We start from the raw sequence: 18,480 nt of genomic DNA, 5'->3' as shown, positions 1-18,480 counted from the left end.
GTGATTTATCTAAAATGTATAATCTGAGATTGAGGGTGTAGCACTTGCCTAGCATGTATGAGGTTCTGGGTTTGATCCCCAGCTCTATAAAAAATAAAGTGTCTATCTGCACACATTTTCTCATCACCAACAAAGCAGAAGCCAAATTCCTTAGTGTTATAAACAAGCCCTTTCATTCTTTTGACAAATATTTGATGAGGACTTACTATGCCCTATACTACAAAGCAAATAGTTCTAGGCACTAAGAATATAGAAAAGATTTAGTTTATCAACTTTCTCGGAACTTAAATTCCAGTGGCAAAGAAAGACATTAAATAAAATTTCCCCCTCCAGACAGTGGTAAGTCCATAGAGAAAGAGTAGGAAGAGGTAATCAGTAGTCAAGGAGTGCATTTTAGACAAGATGGGCAGGCAAGGTTCAGGGAATAGGCAGACATTTAAGTGTGGTGGGAAAATGAAAATGGGACAATATGTGGATGAATTTTCCTTACTGAGGGAACAGCAAATATAAGGATACTGAAGCAGATTTGGTAGCTTACTGGACACACAAGGCAGCAGGGGGTGGCAATCATCAAGATGGGTAAAGTCAAATCAGAAAAGAACATGGGGTGAGCTGTAATGGGAGACAACTAGAACAGGAAAAGTGCCTTGCTCTACAGGCCTGCTTGTATGAAAGGCTAGAAGAGAAAACGGGAGCCCAGTAGTCCAGAGAGGAGACAACGGCAGCCTGGGCGTGGATGGAGTAATGGAAGTGTTTAAGAAGTAATCAGGCATGAAACAGATTTTGAAGATAGAAGTAATTGGCTAACTGATGGGTTGGATGGGGTATGGGGAAAAAGGAAAGGTGCTAAGGATACCACTAAGGTTTCTGACCTGAGCAACTGGATGAATGGGATGAGGAAAGCTGGGGACTGAACAAGTTTGCAGTGTAGGGAAGACAAATTCTCTTAAGGATGTAGTCAGTTTGAGATCACTGCAGACATGGAAATTGGTTTAAAATCCTGGAGTTTGGGGAAGATGTCAGAAAAGAACATCATCTCTCTGTTTTCTCATTTTGCAGTCCATATACATACGTATTAGTTGAATGAAACAGTCAACTGGTTGGCTTATGGTTGCCATTTGTTTTATGTTTTGATGCTCTTACTTGTGTCCTCCTCTCTGCCTGCATTTGCCTTTTCCACTTATGGCTGATTCTTATCCTTTAGAAAGTTAAGACCAGGCATCCCCGTCTTTAAAAAGCTTTCTTTGGACATCAGGAGAAGTTAGGGGCCCCTCATTTGTGCCTCTGTGGTGCTGACTACTTCTAACTAAAGTTGCCTCTTAACATCCTCTGGAGTAGGGACTGCCTAGCTCGTCTTTATGTCCTTATGACTAGTCCTGAGCCTGGCAAATCGCAGGAGCGCTACAAGTGTTTAAGGGAAGAGGGCCCAGGAGGACTGGAGCAAAGGAAATGGTGTCCAGTCACGTCCTCTAGGTCTTTCCCAGCCGCTTCCTGAGACTCAGCTGCCGTAGCGTCCCTTCCCTGCGGCCTGTTTACTCCAGCTTCCCCGCAGCAGGGCAGCTCTCCTGCAGCAGGGTTTTACCTGTGGGTGGAATCTCACTTGGGAGTTTCAGTCGCTTGCAGTCAGTGAATCAGAGCCAGGAGCACCTGGTCCACTGCTCCCCAGTGAAATGTCAGCAGGCCAAAAGGAGAATCAAAGCCACCGCAAGTGGCCGCACGCCGCCCTCCCCTTCTCCCTGGACCCGCTGAGCAAGCGAGCGCGAGTGCAGGGCAAGTTCGTCCCGCGGGTCCCTGAGCAGGCCGAGAAGGGACTCGGGTCCCTGCGCGGCTGCAAGGCAGCCCCGGCCCGGCCGCCCGCACGGTACTCACCGGTGGGGAAGGGCAGCACGTCCTGCATGGGGTGCACCTCGGGGCCGCCGGCTCGGCGCACGGACTCGGCCCGGGGCGGGGATGCGTGGGCCATGGCCGCAGTCTGCGGGTCCGGCAGCCTGTCGGCAGTGGCCCTTGGGCGCGCTCCCGGAAGTCCCAGCGGCGCCGTCGCTTCCTTAACTCCCCGGAGCCGCCGTAGGGAAAGCTCGAGCCGAAGACCCAGGTTGGCTATGGGGAGGGGTGTCTCTCGCAGTTTTCCAGGTCTAATGGTTATTTTGGTAGGTTAAACTACAACAATAACAACAAAACCCAAACAAATAACAACAAAACCCCAGAAAAGATGACATATGCCAGCGCCCCTACCCCACCTCCCACGGCCCCAGCTCAGCTGTTCTGAGGTTCTTCTGAAACACCATTTGGCCTAAATAGCCCTATCTTAAACCAACGCAGAATTAACCGACCCTAAATCCAGTTGCCAGGAGCAAGCCTTTATTTAGCACCCACTGGATACAGAGCACCACACAAGACGAGGTTTTCAGTGCATATAATAAATATACGTGTACACAACATAAATACATATATTAAATTATAACTTAAAATTGATAGAAGCATAAAAATTAATTTGCTGCAGAACTAAAGGAAAACTTCTGCAGGTCTTGAACTTGGTGAAGGTTTCTAAGCTGCAAATGCATAATTGGGGTAACAAAAAATGTAATTTGGACAGTCTTGACAAGTATGAATGTATTATACAATAATGTCACGGGGGTTGGGGGCAGAGGTGTTGCAAATAGGAAATAAGCAGACCCTAGGCACACGATTTTTTTTTTTTTTTTGGCTTTTCCCACAGGAAGATAGAAAAGTATGCCTTGCCAGGCAGAAAAGAAAACCTTTGAGCCCACAGGATTTCTCAGCAAAACAGCTGAGGCATGGTAAAGCAATCCAGGAACCTTTTCTCTCTCTTTCAGACTGCAATGTTCTCTTAACTCTGAAGAAAGCCCTATAATGTTAAGGGACAAAACAAACATACAAAGGAAAATAAACAAAGCTGAGAGGACAGAGAATATGTAAGAAAAAAATAAGACATATGAATGCATGTATATGTATGTATATGCACACACAAAAAAATATAAAATACTGCAACATGGGCCAATACAGGATGTTATAAAGAATATTAAAAGAAAAAAAGAATTCTTACAAATTAAAAATGAGACCATAAAAATCAAAAGTACTCTTCAGTACCTTCTAGGTACCTTCTAGGGTACTGAAGAGTAAGTTAAGTTCCTAGAAGGTAAAGCAGGAAGACAGAGCTGGAAATAAAGAGAACAGTAGAAAGAAAAACAGAGAACCAATACTGGAGATCTAACATTTTGGTAACAGGAATTCCAAAAAGAGATGAGAAAGCCTTCAAGAAATGGTTTCTGTACTGAAAAACAAGGTTTTAAGATGAAAAGATCTCATCAAACACCAGTAGAAGGATGAAAATGGACTCTGATCAGAGACAAACACTGGGACAAAATTAATCCTATAACTTCAAGAGAGGTAAAAATTCTATACCCTGCCGGAAATAGCAATCAAGAAAGTAAAATAATGACATTTCAAATGTGCAGAGTCTCAAAACATTTAATTCTTATCTTTTTCAAAAGTTACTTGTGTCAGGTGTACTGGCATGTGTCTATAATCCCAGATACCTAGGAGGTTGAGGCAGGAGGACTGCAAGTTTGGGGCAACTTGGTGAAACCTTTTTCAAAAATAAAAAATAAAAAGGGCTGGCGATATAGTTCAGTGGTAAAGTGTACCTGGGTTCAATCCCGAGTCCAAAGAATAAAAATAACAAGCTATTGAAGGCTATGCTTCACCAACATAAAAGAGTAGACTAAGGAAAGGGAAACTAGAAACAGATCTGACATGGGAGACAAAGCAAATCTCTAGGGTACTGAAGTGAGATGCTAATTGTAAAATAATCGAGAATGAAGCAGATCACAATTTTTGGAGAAACTTCTCAAAGAGAATAAAACTGATAGAATACTTCAGGTTTATGAATGTTAGATGGACTCCTAAAGCAGATCTTAAGGAAATACTGGCTGATCTATAATATTTCCTGCACAAAAATATTTGACTAAACTTCTCACTTTATTTTAGCATTCTGCCTAAAATTCCTGCATCTTTATTGTAAATACACAGATTTCTCAACTTGAATCATCTGTCTATAGACAATTGGGTTTTAATTTTTTGGCTACTTTTCCTAGTTCTTGGTTTCCCAAGTTCAATTTTCATCTGGTTCAATTTTTTTTTTTTTTTTTTTTTTTTAAAGAGAGAGTGAGAGAGGGAGGGGGAGAGAGAGAAAGAGAGAATTTTAATATTTTTTATTCTTTAGTTTTTGGTGGACACAACATCTTTGTTTGTATGTGGTGCTGAGGATCGAACCCGGGCCGCACGCATTCCAGGCGAGCGAGCTACCGCTTGAGCCACATCCCCAGCCCCTGGTTCAATATTTTTAAGAAACTGGGTCCCAACTTAAAATAGATTTGTTTGAAAGGTAATCAAACTAAACCCCAAATCAAGTAACATAACAAAAAGACATAAACCCCTCAAAAAAGAAATCCCTTACTATCTCCCATAATGAGGACTGAACCCAGGGGAGCTTTACCATTGAGCTACATCTCAATCCTTTTTCATTTTCCGACAGAGTCTTACCCAGTTGCTTAGTCTAGCCTTGAACTTGTGTTCCTCCTGCCTCGGTCTCCATTTAATTACTCCTTTTCAAATTAATAGTACCACCTGGTTCTCAGGAGAAGTTCCTAGGAGCTAAATGTACTTTTTCTGTAAGGGATAAAATTAATTTTGATTCTTGGAGCTTCACAGTCCCCTTTTCCACTAGATGATCAGGGTTAGCCTACAGCAAAGTAGTTAACTTCCCCTTTTTTCTACAAAAACAACCAGCCATGCCCAGGATATACCAAGAGGCTGTTTTAGACTGTGAAGCTCAAAATTGTTATTTTGTTATATTTTTGATGTGAAATTTTGCCCAGGATAATTTCTTCTAGTTTCAAGGTTTCTTTTACTTATAGTTTTATTCTCTTTAGAACAAAATATTCAATTTTCTCTAAGTTTCTATTCCCTCTTATCTTGTCTGCATTGAAGGAGTGAAGGGAAACTGGAAAAGAGGATTAATCTCAAAGAGTTGAATCAAAGAATTTGTCAAGGGCCGGGGATATAGCTCAGCTGGTATAGTGCTTGCCTCTTATGCACAAGGCCTTGGGTCCAATCCCTAGTACCACACCAAAAAAACCCCAAAAACAAAAACACCAAAGAGTTTGTCAGAAACTTAACTTACTGAAGAGTCTCTCCTCCCCAAATGATTGATGGGACAGTTTCATGGAGCCAGATATAGTTTCTCTTAACAAGTATTAAAATACTTGGGAGAATTGGGGGTAAAAAACAAAAACTGCACACCTTGGTAGTACTATGTATAAAATTAGTTCTCACATATCTCTCAGGTTCTGTTGCCCACCTTATAGCCTATAATGATGTGTCAGGAATTAAACATCAATTTTGTAAGTAAATGTGAAATTTGGTCCTTGCAGGTATAAACTAAATAATAGTGATTAAAAAAGTAACTTAGAAACTACTGAATTCTATTTTTTTTCTTAATATACAATTTGTAAATAAGTTATAAATTATACAGTGATATTTCATATAAAATATACATTTCCATTGTACTCAAGTAAAGTTGAACAGCAGTAAAAACAAGGATAGCCTGTGCATATGAAAAAGTTCTTATTTTGAGTCTGGAATTTAATCAAATAAAATAGAAATACAATATGAATCCTCAAAAAAGAAAAAATGAGAATTACCTTGGTGTACAGCAACCTACATTAATTCCACTGATGACTGAGGATTCTTTTGCAGGGCTCCAATTTGAGCCTTATCTAACTTCATGAACAGGCATTAGTTACATATTTATAATATTTTTTTCCTACACTTATTAACCCCACATTGACAGTGTATTTCTTTGTCAGGCATAGTCCCAGCTTCATAACCATAATCCCACGTTAGTTCTGTTCTTGCTTTCACATACCTAGAAAGTAGAAATGAAAAATAATCATAACTACCTTAAATAACTATCAAATGAATCAAAATTGAATGTCAATTTACACATTAACATCAATAATCATCTCAATAATATGATCTATTTTCTCTCCCTAGCACCCATCAGTTAGGAATGATTTTTTTTAATATTTATTTTTTAGTTGTAGTTAGATATGTATTTATTTACTTATTTATTTATTTTGCTGAGGATCGAACCCAGGGCCTCACATGTGCTAGGCGAGCACTCTACCGCTGAGCCACAATCCCAGCCCCAGTAATGATCTTTTATTAAGAACAATTATTGGGGGTGTGGTTGTGGCTCAGCGGTAGAACACTCGCTTAGCATGTGCGGGGCACTGGGTTCGATCCTCAGTACCACATTAAAATAAATAAATAAAGTCAAGGTATTGTGTCCAACTACAACTAAGACAAAATATTAAAAAAAAGAAAAGAATGATTATTTGATTATTTGAAATCTACTAAAATCCTAAGAAAGAAGGAATCTGTTAGTATCCATGAGGGAGGAAGTGTGTTTTGCAAATGTGAACCTATGTAAAGTAACAGATTGGGGACAATTATAAGATGAAGAAGATATAGCACTTTTTGTCATTCATCTCCCTCAACTGAACTGGGTGAGATCTTAAAACCTATCAGTAATTAATTCTAAGTGAGAATAGAATAGAAATTTCAAGTGTTCAAAATTTTATTGACTAGGAAGAGTTTAGGATAATTGAATATTCCAGGATACCAGATATTTGGGGCTATATTACACATCTTTATATATTTTCTATTGTTATTTTTAAAATCATGATTTCAGAATTAAATCATATCAGCAAAATCAATTTCAAACCTGTTGGTGAAGAATGCCACCAATGGAAAATTTCTGTCACGTGTTTCTACAAAAACATTCTGTACCAAGAGATTTGGGCAACAACTATGCTGTTAAAAACAAACAGACAAACAAAAACACAGAGATTAGATATAGCACAAAGTTTGCTACCTTGTGTTTTGCACTATTAGAATACCATTCTGTTTCCAACGCAACGCACTGATTTTTTCTTTTTTCTATATTACTATATAAAATACTAAAAGTTCATGACAGTACTATTAATAGAAACCCATGCAGAAAAGCCCTGTTTTGACATTCTGATATCCTGGTGATAGAAATGCAAAATGGTACTCAAAAAAGTGAGTAATCTGTCAATATTTATCATCACTATAAACGCACTGATCTTTTGATTCAACAAATTCATATTTAAAAATGTATTCTACAGGTTACTCTGCATATGTATGTATGTATGTGTAAGATTATTCATGCAGCATTGGTTTTAACAGTAAAAGTTTGGAAATAATGCTAATGTTTGCCTATACTTTGGTACATTGATATAATGCAATTCTATGTAGCTATGAACAAAACCATGCAAACCAAAGAAATGAGGTGTTCTCTCTGTGTACTGAAATGGAAAGATCTCCAAGATATAGTGTTAATTCAAAAAGCAAAATATATAACAGTGAATATGCTATCCTGTCTGTAAAAAGGAGGGGACAAACAATACACATATATTTACTCATATTTGCAGAAAAATACCAGAAGAAAGCACAAAAAAGTCATAAAATGACTATTTTAGAAAGTGGAGTGGAGGCAGGTAAATGGGAGCAGAATACTTCTCAAGGTAGGGCTTTTTGAAATTATTTTTTAAAACAAAAGTTTTCACAAAAAGTTTAAAATGAAGACTATATATAGGAATAGTGCATTTGAAAATAATTTACTTTTTCATAAAATAATTACTTAATAATTTTTACATCACAGTAAAAAACACCACCTTAGAAGAGGAGTCGTGTAAGCAGTTGATTCTCTGCTGAACAAAACCATTTATCTTCATTCTAAGGTTTCTAACATGAAGATACTCTTTTTATATTACCACCATTCTCATACTGTTCAGGTGCCCACTAGCTGTCATCTCAGCACACTTATGTATCACAAAATTCTCAAGAGATCAAATCCCTGTTCTGTGGAATGTCTGGCATTATTTAATTTCAATGATTATTTCCTGCCCATACATTTTTTTTTTTTAAACTTGAGCAGATAAGTCAGAAACCTCTGGTATGTTTTTTACACACTATTTCTTAGTGGTTTTTTTTTCTTTTTTTTTTAAAGCAAATATTTGTTAGGTATGTGTTAGGTAGTGGGAAGCACTTTATATTAATTCATTTAATCCTCATAATATACTAAATAGTTATTATTGTCCCCTATTACAAAGATAGGAAATGAGGCAGCAAGAACTTAAGTAACATGCCATGAACACCCAAGTTGGGTGCTGGACTTCTAACGCAGGTTGTCTAGCTTTAGGACTGTCTGTTAATCATATTACCCTTATGATTTTTTAAAGCATGGGAAAAAAAGTTGTTTATAAATATGCATCTCAGTCCCTATACTCACATTAAGGAAACGGCCCACATTTCCTTCTTTTGTGGCATCCAGTAAAAAAACATTGCTTTTACTGGACTTCATTAGAGAATCAGATGAAGTATTCCTGGTATCACTTGTCAACTCTTCATCATGATAAACCTGCTGGTTTTTACACACTGGAGATTTTTCCTCTTGGGGCTTTTTTATTTGAACCTCAAACTCTTTTTTAACATTTTCATTATCCAATGTGGTTGCTTGGTCACATCTGCCCCCTGGCAGAGTTTCTTCTCTATATGTAGTCATATCTATTACATCTGATTCAATCAGCTGATTGTCCTCAGAATCTTCAACTTGGTTGAATCTTGAGTTCTCTAATAGATATTGTCAGGAAAGAATTGTCAGAAAATTTACTTGGTTGAGCAATGGTGATGAGATTAACAATATTAATTAGATGCTACCTGTTATCATTATCATTAATCTTTACAATGTATTAAGGTAGGTAGTTTCAATTTACAAATGAAACTTTTGAGTCTTATTTGGGTAAAGAGATTTGCCTGACTCATAATAATGAGAATTTGGGTAACAAACTCAAATATGTTTGGCTCCTGCCTTCTTTCTACTACACAGCAATGACTATGAATCTACATGTTGCTTCCACATTACCATGTTTAATCTCTAACAAACTTTCTTTTCTTTAACTCTGGAATTTGCATTTAAATGTAACAGAATGGAGGTTTAAGAAGCACTCTAGGCTTTTATGTGCCAATGAAAGGCCTGAGAAGTCCCCTTCAGAATCAGAATCACCCTCTACAAATCCCAATAGCAACAAGTATGTATCACCAGGGATTGGTACATATTAAGTTTGGTGTTTTGCTAGATGACCACTCAATAATTACACTATTACAAATAATGATACTTCAAAAGTAGAGAACTAATTAACATGCAATAATGGAATTTTTTTAGAGTATTCAAAAGTATGAATGCATGTAGGATGGAGTAAGTAAAATCACTTATTAAACAAACAAATAAACAAAAAGTCACTATATCATCTAAGTCAATCGTATAACAAAATTACATTTTGGCCAAAATGTCATAGAAGCCAAGATTAAATTGTGGTTACCAGAACCTGGTGTGGGGTGAAGGGCACAGAGAGAAGATGGTTAACAAGTTTGTGGGTGCAGCTGGATAGGAGGAATAACTTCTCATGTTCTACATAGTGCAGGATAATTTTGGTGAACAATAATTAAGTGTATATTTCAAAATAGCTAGTAGAAAGGATTTTTAATGTTTCCAATACAAAGAAACAATGTCTGAGGTGACAGATATACCAATCATCCTGATCTGATTATTACACATTGTGTACAAGTACTGAATGTCAAACTGTACCCCATAAATATGTATTTTTAACATGTTAATTAAAAATAAAAACTTGTTGAAAATAAATTATATTTTTTTTTAAAATTAAGACTCTTCCGGATGGAGTTGTGGCTCAGTGGTACAGTGCTTGCCTAGCATCTATGAGGCACTGGATTCAATTCTCAGCACCATACATAAATAAATGAATAAAATAAAGGTCCGTCAACTAAACTATATATATATAAAAAATCTAAAAAAAAAAAAAAAAAAATTAAGGCTCTTGATTCAATCATTATTGTTGTGGTTGTCATCCTACAATATCTTTTAATCAAAGATTACTTATAAGCCATAATAATTATATAACTATATTTGGACTGCCTGCTTATATGCACTATAGACATCAATGATGACAAAAGAATCAGAATAGTATTCATTATGGCTCACATGCATTAAATGTTGGAATGTAATACATAAAAATGCCCTTTCTTGATAGAACTTTTTTTTTTTTTTTAAAGCTTCAGGAGTTTTTTTTTGTTAACCTTTATTTTTATTTGTTTTTATTTATTTATTATTTTTTTGAGAGAGAGAAAAAATTTTTTAATATTTATTTTTTAGTTTTCGGTGGACACAACATCTTTATTTTTATGTGGTGCCGAGGATCAAACCCAGCACCTCGCACGTGCTAGCGAGCGCTCTACTTCTGAACCACAGCCTCAGCCCCTTGATAGGACTTTTCTACCAAGGAACTGCCATGCCTCTTCCAATTTCTATCCTTTAATAGGTGGGGATTTAGGCTTGCAGATGCAAGGAGGCTCAAAGAAGAGGCAGCAATGGCTGTTCAGTTCTTCAAAAAGGACTCTCTCTCAGTAATGTCTCCTTACTGTGGGATCCATTGAAATATAAAAGTACCAAAACCCAGTTTTTGGTACTTAATATTATATAATTGTAATATTCACCATGGCAGAGACTGGTAATTCTGAAAGACAAGCACTCATCTGCGTTTTAGCCCTTTGCTAGACATGTTTGTTATCCTCTGCAGTGGTGTTGGCTAGACTACTGCAAAAGAGTGATGTGTCTATTTTTAAGACTTCAAAAGAAAGAGTGTCTCCTTTAAACAAACAATGCTTACAAAGCCACAAACACCACCTGTGGACCATGAAGAGTCAGAATTGTCCACCTTACTCCTACTGCCATGAACCAAGTCAATGTTGGCAACAAGATCAGAGGTCAGCAAATGTTTTCTGTAAAGGGGGAAACAGCAAATACTTCAGGCATTGCCAGAGTCTACTGTGAATCTGTGGGTGTAATGTGAAAGTAGAAACAATATGTAAATAAATGATTGTATAACTTTATTTACTGACAATGAAATTTTAATTTTCAAGTGTCATAAAATATTTACCTTCTGATTTTTTCCAACTATTTTAATGTAAAAATCATTCTTTCACAGCCTATACACATATATAGGTAGTAGGCCTGTATAAACCACAGGTGGCCAATATTTTATCTAAACAAATAGTAACTTTGATCACAAATGCAGCATGTTTGCTATGAAATCTAAGAAAATGAGCCGCAGATTATTGAACAAGAGAGAGACAAATAGGCAGATAAGAGATAATGATAAAGTGAAACATAGCCTACTTTGTGCTCCCCTGATTTTAGAGTTCACATGTGCTTGGGCTGGTTTAAATCCATCATTATCTTCTGAGGTGGCAGACTCTAAGGAAACAAATCCCTTAAAGGAAAATAAGAGATATCTTTACTTCCTAGGTTAGGAAAAAGTATTCAGCAGTTAGGTCTCATCAAATGTCAGTTTTCATAGGCTACACGTATTAGTTAATTTTGAAAAGCTTCACAATTAAGATTATAAAAATCTTTAGATTAATGGAGCCAATGTGTGTTACCCCTTCTCAATATGTTCTATTTCTAGGCACTTTTTAAAGGTATAGCTATGAAGACTATCAGGACATTCTCTGGATTTTAATAAATCCAATACATCTTTCTGTACTTATCAATTCAAATCATCCTTCATAACTGATATAAGTGCTGTGTAAGATTATAATTTGGCTTCAACTGTAAATTGTGCAAGGATTAAAAATATACTGGCTAGTTTAACTTCAAAGAAAAGGTTAAAGAATTTTGTTTTTATGCATTGTAGAAAATGGAGTCCCCTTAAATGTGATGCTTTCAACAAGGGGGGTGTATGTTTAACTCAGCACGCAACTAATTGCTCAATAAGTGCTGACCATTATTTTTTTTCTCTTCAAGTTCATAGTATTTGAAATGTCAATATTTATTGAACACTTAGTTGAGTGCCAAGCATTGTGCTAGGAAAGTTTTCTGTTATTTATCTCATTTAATCTTCAGAACTCTTGAGATAGATTCTATTATCTTCATTTTACAGATAAAAGGAAAGCACCCATGGAGATGTCTGCTAGCTAGTAAGCAGCAGAGCTGGAGGTTAAACTAGCATCAGAGCTGGAGATTACAACTACTGGCTTAATCTTTCCATAAACCATATGATACTGAGAAGGTTATCTACTGTATTGTTACTAGGCAGAGGGCAAGTATTTGTACACGAAGATCTGAGTTTTTATTTTTCACCAATAAGCCCTATTTTAAGCTACCATTATGTCTGTCTCTGTTCTTTTTCCTATATCTTTTTCTTCTTCCAAGTTTCAGTCTGACTAGTCTTCTCAGCTCAATTTGAAAAGTATATCCTCAGGCTACCATGTAAAACAATGCTTTCTGGATGATTCTTTTATATAATTGCAGCTCTTTTTTCTCTTGTATCTCAAAACAACTTTCTCTTTAATCTAAATTACTCCATCACTTTTCTTTTTTATATCGCTATTAACTTAAAATTCTCCTCATATATCTAAGTTGGAAATATGCGACTGCTATGAACAATACAAGAAATTCTACATAATATTAACTAACATAAACATTTTAAACTAAGTAAAGATAGAAATGTAAGATAACAGTAAATGGTCTCAGAAGAGCCCCATCTACATTTTCCAGTTTTTACCACCTTTTTCCCATTGTGTGGAAAAATGGCTGTCTTGGATTTAGGACTTCTAATAACTGAATGATACTGAGTTCTTGAGATGTTGTTATAGTTCATCTCTCTGAAAGGGAAAAAAAAAAAAAGGTTATTCTGCATATCACTAAAAATTCTCTTTAGTGGACCTTAAAATGTACATAATTACATACATATGCATTATTAATAATTAAGAACATCTCTAACTACCCTTCACTGGAGGAGAAAATTTATTTAAAAGTCAATAATTTTTTGGGGGGAGGACTGAGGATTGAACTCAGGGGCACTCAACCACTGAGCCACATCACCAGCCCTATTTTGTATTTTATTTAGAGACAGGGTCTCACTGAGTTGCTTAGTGCCTCATTTTTGTTTGTTTCTTTGTGGTTCAAGCAAGGCAAGCATTCTACCAAATGAGCTATATCCCCAGTCCTAGTGCTTCTCTTTTACTGAGGCTGGCTTTGAACTCACAATCCTCCTGAGCTGCTGGGATTATAGGCATGCACCACTGAGCCTGGCAAGTCAATAATTTTTGAGGTATGTTTAAAAAAAGAGAATCTATAAAAGTTTTGCAAATCAATGGCAATATGAAACAAAAGAAAACAAACAAACAAAAGCAAATGTCATGACATCCTGCTGAAAATCATCCAAGGCAAAACTCTAGAAATGGGCACTGAGGAAAGTGTGTTGGCTAGGTTTTTAAAATTAAAGTGGCCTGAATTTCTCAAAGTATTAAATTTATAACTGTGAAGCAAAATTATAAATAGGAGTGGGGGGCAAAAGAATAAGAAAGAAAGAGGAAGGAGAAAGAATCACTTTTTATTCCTAGCAGAGTAATTGTGATTGGTGTTCCTAAGTTCTTACTTACATAATGGGCTCGTTTGAATTACTACTAAACTTAGGTGGATATTCCTCAGTTTCAGCACTTTTAGGTCGCTTTTCCAATTCTAATGTGATAACTTCAACCTCACAATCTGAACACGCAACTTCTATTTTTCTCTTTTTTGAAAATATGTTTTTCATAACATCCTCTTCTTTTCCATTTTCATCAACAGCATTAGGTTTCTGAGGATTGACTCTCTTTAGCAATCTTCCTAAAAGAAAAAAAGAGTTTGAACAAGATGGAAGATAATCTAATTGCTAACAATAAAATGACATGTCTATTTCTGCTCTGTGACCAAAGGATCCTGTGGAAACACATTAACTCATCCTAGAAAAATGTTGTGAGACAGCAAAAAAAGAAAAAAAGAAAAAAGAAAAAAAATCAATAAGGTATTTCTTATCTTCCATTCATAAGAAATACAGGGTGTCTAAAAGAAGCATTTGCCCATTTTGGTATAACATGAAAGAGAAGAGATTTAGCTATAGTACTATAAAACAAAAATACGAATCTAAGTATTCTAGAGAGGTGAAATCTAGTCTTAAAATTGCAACTTTTCTGTCTAGTTAAAAAGGCTTTAGCATTTGAAACCTATACTCTTTTAGAAAATGAGCTATTTAAAATAATGCTGTATGTACCTATTGTTCTCATATTAAAGTCCTGCATAATATTAAAATATTAGTCTAAAATTTATGCATTTTCTTTCAAGGAACTTAAAATAATAGTGACCAAATCAGATTAGCAACTGGCTATTCTCACTCATCCTTGTTAGACAGATCAGAGATCCTTAGGTGTAATTTCTAATGATGCTGATAGAGCTAATGATGCTTCTTGATATCATTTGGCATATTATAGGCGGTTTCCATTCAAGAGTTATTTTGAGAAATATGAGAGACAAATGTCTAGGCAGGTTGTGTGGTATGTGTGTACATAAGTGGTGCACGGCAGAGATCCAAGTGTGATTACCCTGAATGCCAATAACTGCAAGTTTCTTTTTGCCCTTCCTGAAATGAACCTGGAATTTCAAATGAGCAGGTTGCACTGGTTCCTGAATATGAAAAGGTATATTCAGAAATGTAGATCCCACTATAGAATAATTAGAAAACAAGCCTTTGCTTTACCTGAATAGATGCAAACAAACGTCCCTCTGTCGATGTCGTCTAAGCAGCGTACACCCCATCCCTTCTTCTCAGTTTTGAACACCTGTAGCCTCACTTGAGGACCGTGTTGGACAACTCGGTTTTGACACATTTGTCGATTACACTTGCACATTAAGCTGCATTCATAAATGCTGTCAACAAAATATGTAAAACAGAAAATCAGTAAGATCCCCAAGAAGCAAAAAGCAATTTATACTGCTACTTTCCTGGCACTGAAGGAAGCAGATTATGAAAATTCTTTTTTTTTAAATTATTTTTAACAGTAGATGGAAACAATACCTTTATTTATTTTTTAAATTGTGTTGAGGATCAAACCCAGGGCCTTACATGTGCTAGGCAAGCATTCTATCTCTGAGTTACAATCCCAGCCCTGAAAATTCTTAGTGCTAGTCTACCCATCATACCTTTTGCTTTTATCAGTTGTGGGTTCATTTTGTTTTTTCATTTTAAAAATGGGGATTATAAGGGTTGGGGTTGTGGCTCAGTGGTAGAGTGCTTGCCTAGCATGTGTGAGACACTGGGTTTGAATCCTAAGCACCACATAAGAATAAATAAAATGAAGGTTAAAAAAAAAAGGAAGAATCCTTAAAAAAAAATGGGGATTATACAATACTAGTTACATATTGAGCTGTTTCATGAATATAAATAAGTCAGATGCCTGGCAAATTAATTTTAGTTTTTAAAAAATGTCTAGGAGTTAAATTCTTCTTTTCTGTTCTAAAGATATTATTTGATAATATCAACCTTGAAAATTCCTAATTCTCAGAGAGCTCTGCCCAGTATTTTGTTAATGGGGAAATGGCCACCCAAAGTAGGCTGGATCCTAAGAGGGTTAAGAGCCAGACTTGATGTAGATTAGTGTCTGAGTATACTCTGCATGATAACTATGTGGTCTCTGACTTTCATTTTCAAAACCACTGTATAGGCGTTTTCTGAATTATTAAACCATAATAATTTAGATTTTGGGTATTAAAAACAGATTAAAACAGTATCTGTAAGACTGTTGACCACAATAAAAAGTACCCACCTTCACAGATATAAACACCCTGCAACAAATCCTCAAGGTATCTTACCCAGTAGGTATTTGTCTCTGTAGCCTTTTATACTTATATCCAGTGGTAATTTTATTACTTAACAAAGGACAACTTTTGGCATTCCTTGCTGTCAGCTGGAGACATGCACATTTTGTTCTAAAAGGAAGGCAATGGATGAAAAGAGAAGAATAAAAAACATCAAGTTAAGAGACTATCTTGATAAAAGTGTAAATGATGAAATAAAGAATATAAAGAATATCATTGTATTTAGAATAGTTATTTGATTAATGGACTACATGAGACTTCTCTACATAGAATAGGCCTCTCTGAAAGACAACATCAAAACTTTTAAAATAATTATAAATTGCACTGTATTTCTATGAAATTATAAACTGCACTGTACCTATAAAATATCTATACAGATTTTCTTCAACTTTTCAAAATGAAATCATCTCTTATTCAGCAGAAACCTGTTTGTGAATATTCTGTTACTCTGTTTTTCTACAATAGATAATCTTAGATGTGTCAAATTCACAGAATCATAGTTTTGCAGATGTCCTAAATTCTTTCTCACTCCAGTGACATAAAAGCATATTGGAGACTTATGTCAAACATCTGGCTACTAGAATCCTATTTTCAAATTGTTGTTAGGCACCTGTAACCATAAAATTGAATCCACATATTTCCCCCCCCCCCCGCATATCTATTAAGATTAACTTTTCCTCTATAACTCTCTCCTGTATTTTTTTTTAATATTTATTTTTCAGTTTTCGGCAGACACAACATCTTTATTTTTTTTTATGTGGTGCTGAGGATCGAACCCAGCGCCCCGTGCATGCCAGGCGAGCGCGTTACCGCTTGAGCCACATCCCCTGCCCTCTTCTGTATTTTTTATATATAACAAAATTACATTATCAAAATGGTGACTGCTATTTGCAATAGAAGGAGAAAATAGTAACTTCATTAAGTTGGATTCTGTTTATGAATGTAAAAATCCAGCTTTTTTTCAATGTGATTTTGTTTATAAAATATATGAAGTTCAGAAAAACACAAATAACATTCATATTTTTATCACTCAGAATTAGTTGTCAGTGTTTTGTTTACACCTTCTTTTTTTTCCTATGCAATTTAAAACACAGATACCAATATATGAAAAAAAATACATTACTGATAAAACTAAAGCTTCAAGAGATTTGATGTGGCATCCTAGATAATCTTATATACACATGTATAAACCAACAACATATTGTATTGCTTTCCATGTTTAAAAAATTTACTACAGGTATTACATTATAACTTGCTTTCTGTTCAATACAGTGTTTCTGAGATTCATCTGTAATATATAAAAATGTGGTTAATTCCTTTTAAGTTTTCTATTTAGCTATTGCTGACTTGGTTTATTATTAAGTAGCTTACAGTTTTTCAGTAAACAATGTTGCAATGAGCATCCCTATTTTTATGCACATGTGTAAGCATATTAAAGATAATGGCTTTCAAATATTTTTGACTAAAATACATTTGCTTCATGATCTTGTATAGGTATACATACATATTTATATGTAAGTATATAAATTGAAACAGTGGCATGAGACGTTACCCTTATTATATGTGATTTAATTGGATATTTTCTATTGTATTTAATTTGAAATATGCTAATTATAACTGATACAAATAGTTTAACAATTTTACATTCCACTAATCCTGTTGTTTGGACAACAATGATGTAGACCTACCTAAAAATACTGGTGCTATAAACTGTAGATATACATGTCTTCAACTGCTGTGTAACTGGGGAAAAAAAAATCACCCCTTGAAATAACCAGCTAGGTACAGAATACCAATTTTGCGTTCATTTTCCTTCAGCACTTTAAACTGAACCCGAAGTCTTCCATTATTTCTGATAAAAATAAGTTGTCAGTATGTTTGTTTTTCTTTTGTAGGAAATCAACTTTTTCTATCTGATAGCTTTTGAGATCTACTCTACCCAGATATTTTAAAAGTTGAATCATGATATATTTATATATATATTTATCTTCTTTTCCCTTCTTCATGCAGAGTTAGCCTTTTCAATCTGATTCTCATCCTTCTGCAATTATAGAGAACTCTCAGAGATTATCTTTTTGAAAGTTTCATCTTTTTAATAAATTTTTCTTTTTGGATGTATAAAGAATTTCTCATTTTATTTTATTTTTTTTGCAGAACTGAGGATTAAACCAGGGACTAATATGTGCCAGGCAAGTGCTCAACCAATGAGCTATACCTCCAGCCTCCTGCATTTCTTTTCTTTTCTTTTCTTTTTTTGGGGGGTAGGGGTACTGGGGATTGAACTCAGGGGCACTCAACCACTGAGCCACATCCTGCATTTTTTTTGAGACAAGCCTCAAACTTGTGATCCTCCTGCCTCAGCCTCTTAAGTCACTGGGATTGATTACAGGTGTGTGCCACCATGACGGGACCTAAAATAAACAAACAAACAAATAAATAAATATAAACTGAATAAACTCAGGACAGTGAAAGGTCTTCTCTACAAGAGGCTTAAAGGAACTGAGGTTAACAGCACATTTGTATCTCTCATTTCATATTCCAACTGAGAGGATGATGAAAACTATTATCTACTTTATTATTTCAGTTTCTGCAGTTTCCAT

General features: G+C 35.5%; 2 protein-coding genes across 8 annotated transcripts in view; both read right to left on the bottom strand.

The window, feature by feature from the left end:
• The window catches only part of Phf11 (PHD finger protein 11), a 44,009-nt gene extending 42,001 nt beyond the window's left edge, over nucleotides 1-2,008 (bottom strand). For 3 of the 4 annotated variants that reach the window (XR_013092894.1, XR_013092895.1, XM_076872725.1), the window contains exon 1: nucleotides 1,870-2,008. Coding sequence is in view for 1 of the 4 variants with exons in the window: in XM_076872725.1 (XP_076728840.1) it covers nucleotides 1,870-1,963 (94 nt within the window). In the remaining 3 variants the exon portion in view is untranslated. Of the gene's footprint in view, nucleotides 1-1,600; nucleotides 1,664-1,869 lie in introns of those variants that run through there. The other variant, XM_076872726.1, reaches the window with a different exon arrangement.
• A 91-nt stretch (nucleotides 2,009-2,099) lies between these two features.
• Setdb2 (SET domain bifurcated histone lysine methyltransferase 2) overlaps nucleotides 2,100-18,480 on the bottom strand; it is a 44,283-nt gene continuing 27,902 nt past the window's right edge. For 2 of the 4 annotated variants that reach the window (XM_076872711.1, XM_076872712.1), the window contains exons 7-14: nucleotides 15,875-15,991; nucleotides 14,763-14,932; nucleotides 13,630-13,855; nucleotides 12,753-12,849; nucleotides 11,363-11,456; nucleotides 8,399-8,739; nucleotides 6,809-6,897; nucleotides 3,472-5,947 (exon numbers count right to left, since the gene is read on the bottom strand). In XM_076872711.1, coding sequence (XP_076728826.1) covers nucleotides 5,830-5,947; nucleotides 6,809-6,897; nucleotides 8,399-8,739; nucleotides 11,363-11,456; nucleotides 12,753-12,849; nucleotides 13,630-13,855; nucleotides 14,763-14,932; nucleotides 15,875-15,991 — 1,252 coding nt within the window. In that variant the 3' untranslated portion in view covers nucleotides 3,472-5,829. Of the gene's footprint in view, nucleotides 2,158-3,471; nucleotides 5,948-6,808; nucleotides 6,898-8,398; nucleotides 8,740-11,362; nucleotides 11,457-12,752; nucleotides 12,850-13,629; nucleotides 13,856-14,762; nucleotides 14,933-15,874; nucleotides 15,992-18,480 lie in introns of those variants that run through there. The other 2 variants (XM_076872713.1, XM_076872714.1) reach the window with 2 other exon arrangements.

The sequence above is a fragment of the Callospermophilus lateralis genome, chromosome 12 (assembly GCF_048772815.1).
Source record: "Callospermophilus lateralis isolate mCalLat2 chromosome 12, mCalLat2.hap1, whole genome shotgun sequence".
Classification (NCBI taxonomy): Eukaryota; Metazoa; Chordata; class Mammalia; order Rodentia; family Sciuridae; genus Callospermophilus; species Callospermophilus lateralis.
The sequence above is the reverse complement of the archived record's forward strand: the minus strand, read 5'-3'. Positions and strand labels throughout refer to the sequence as shown.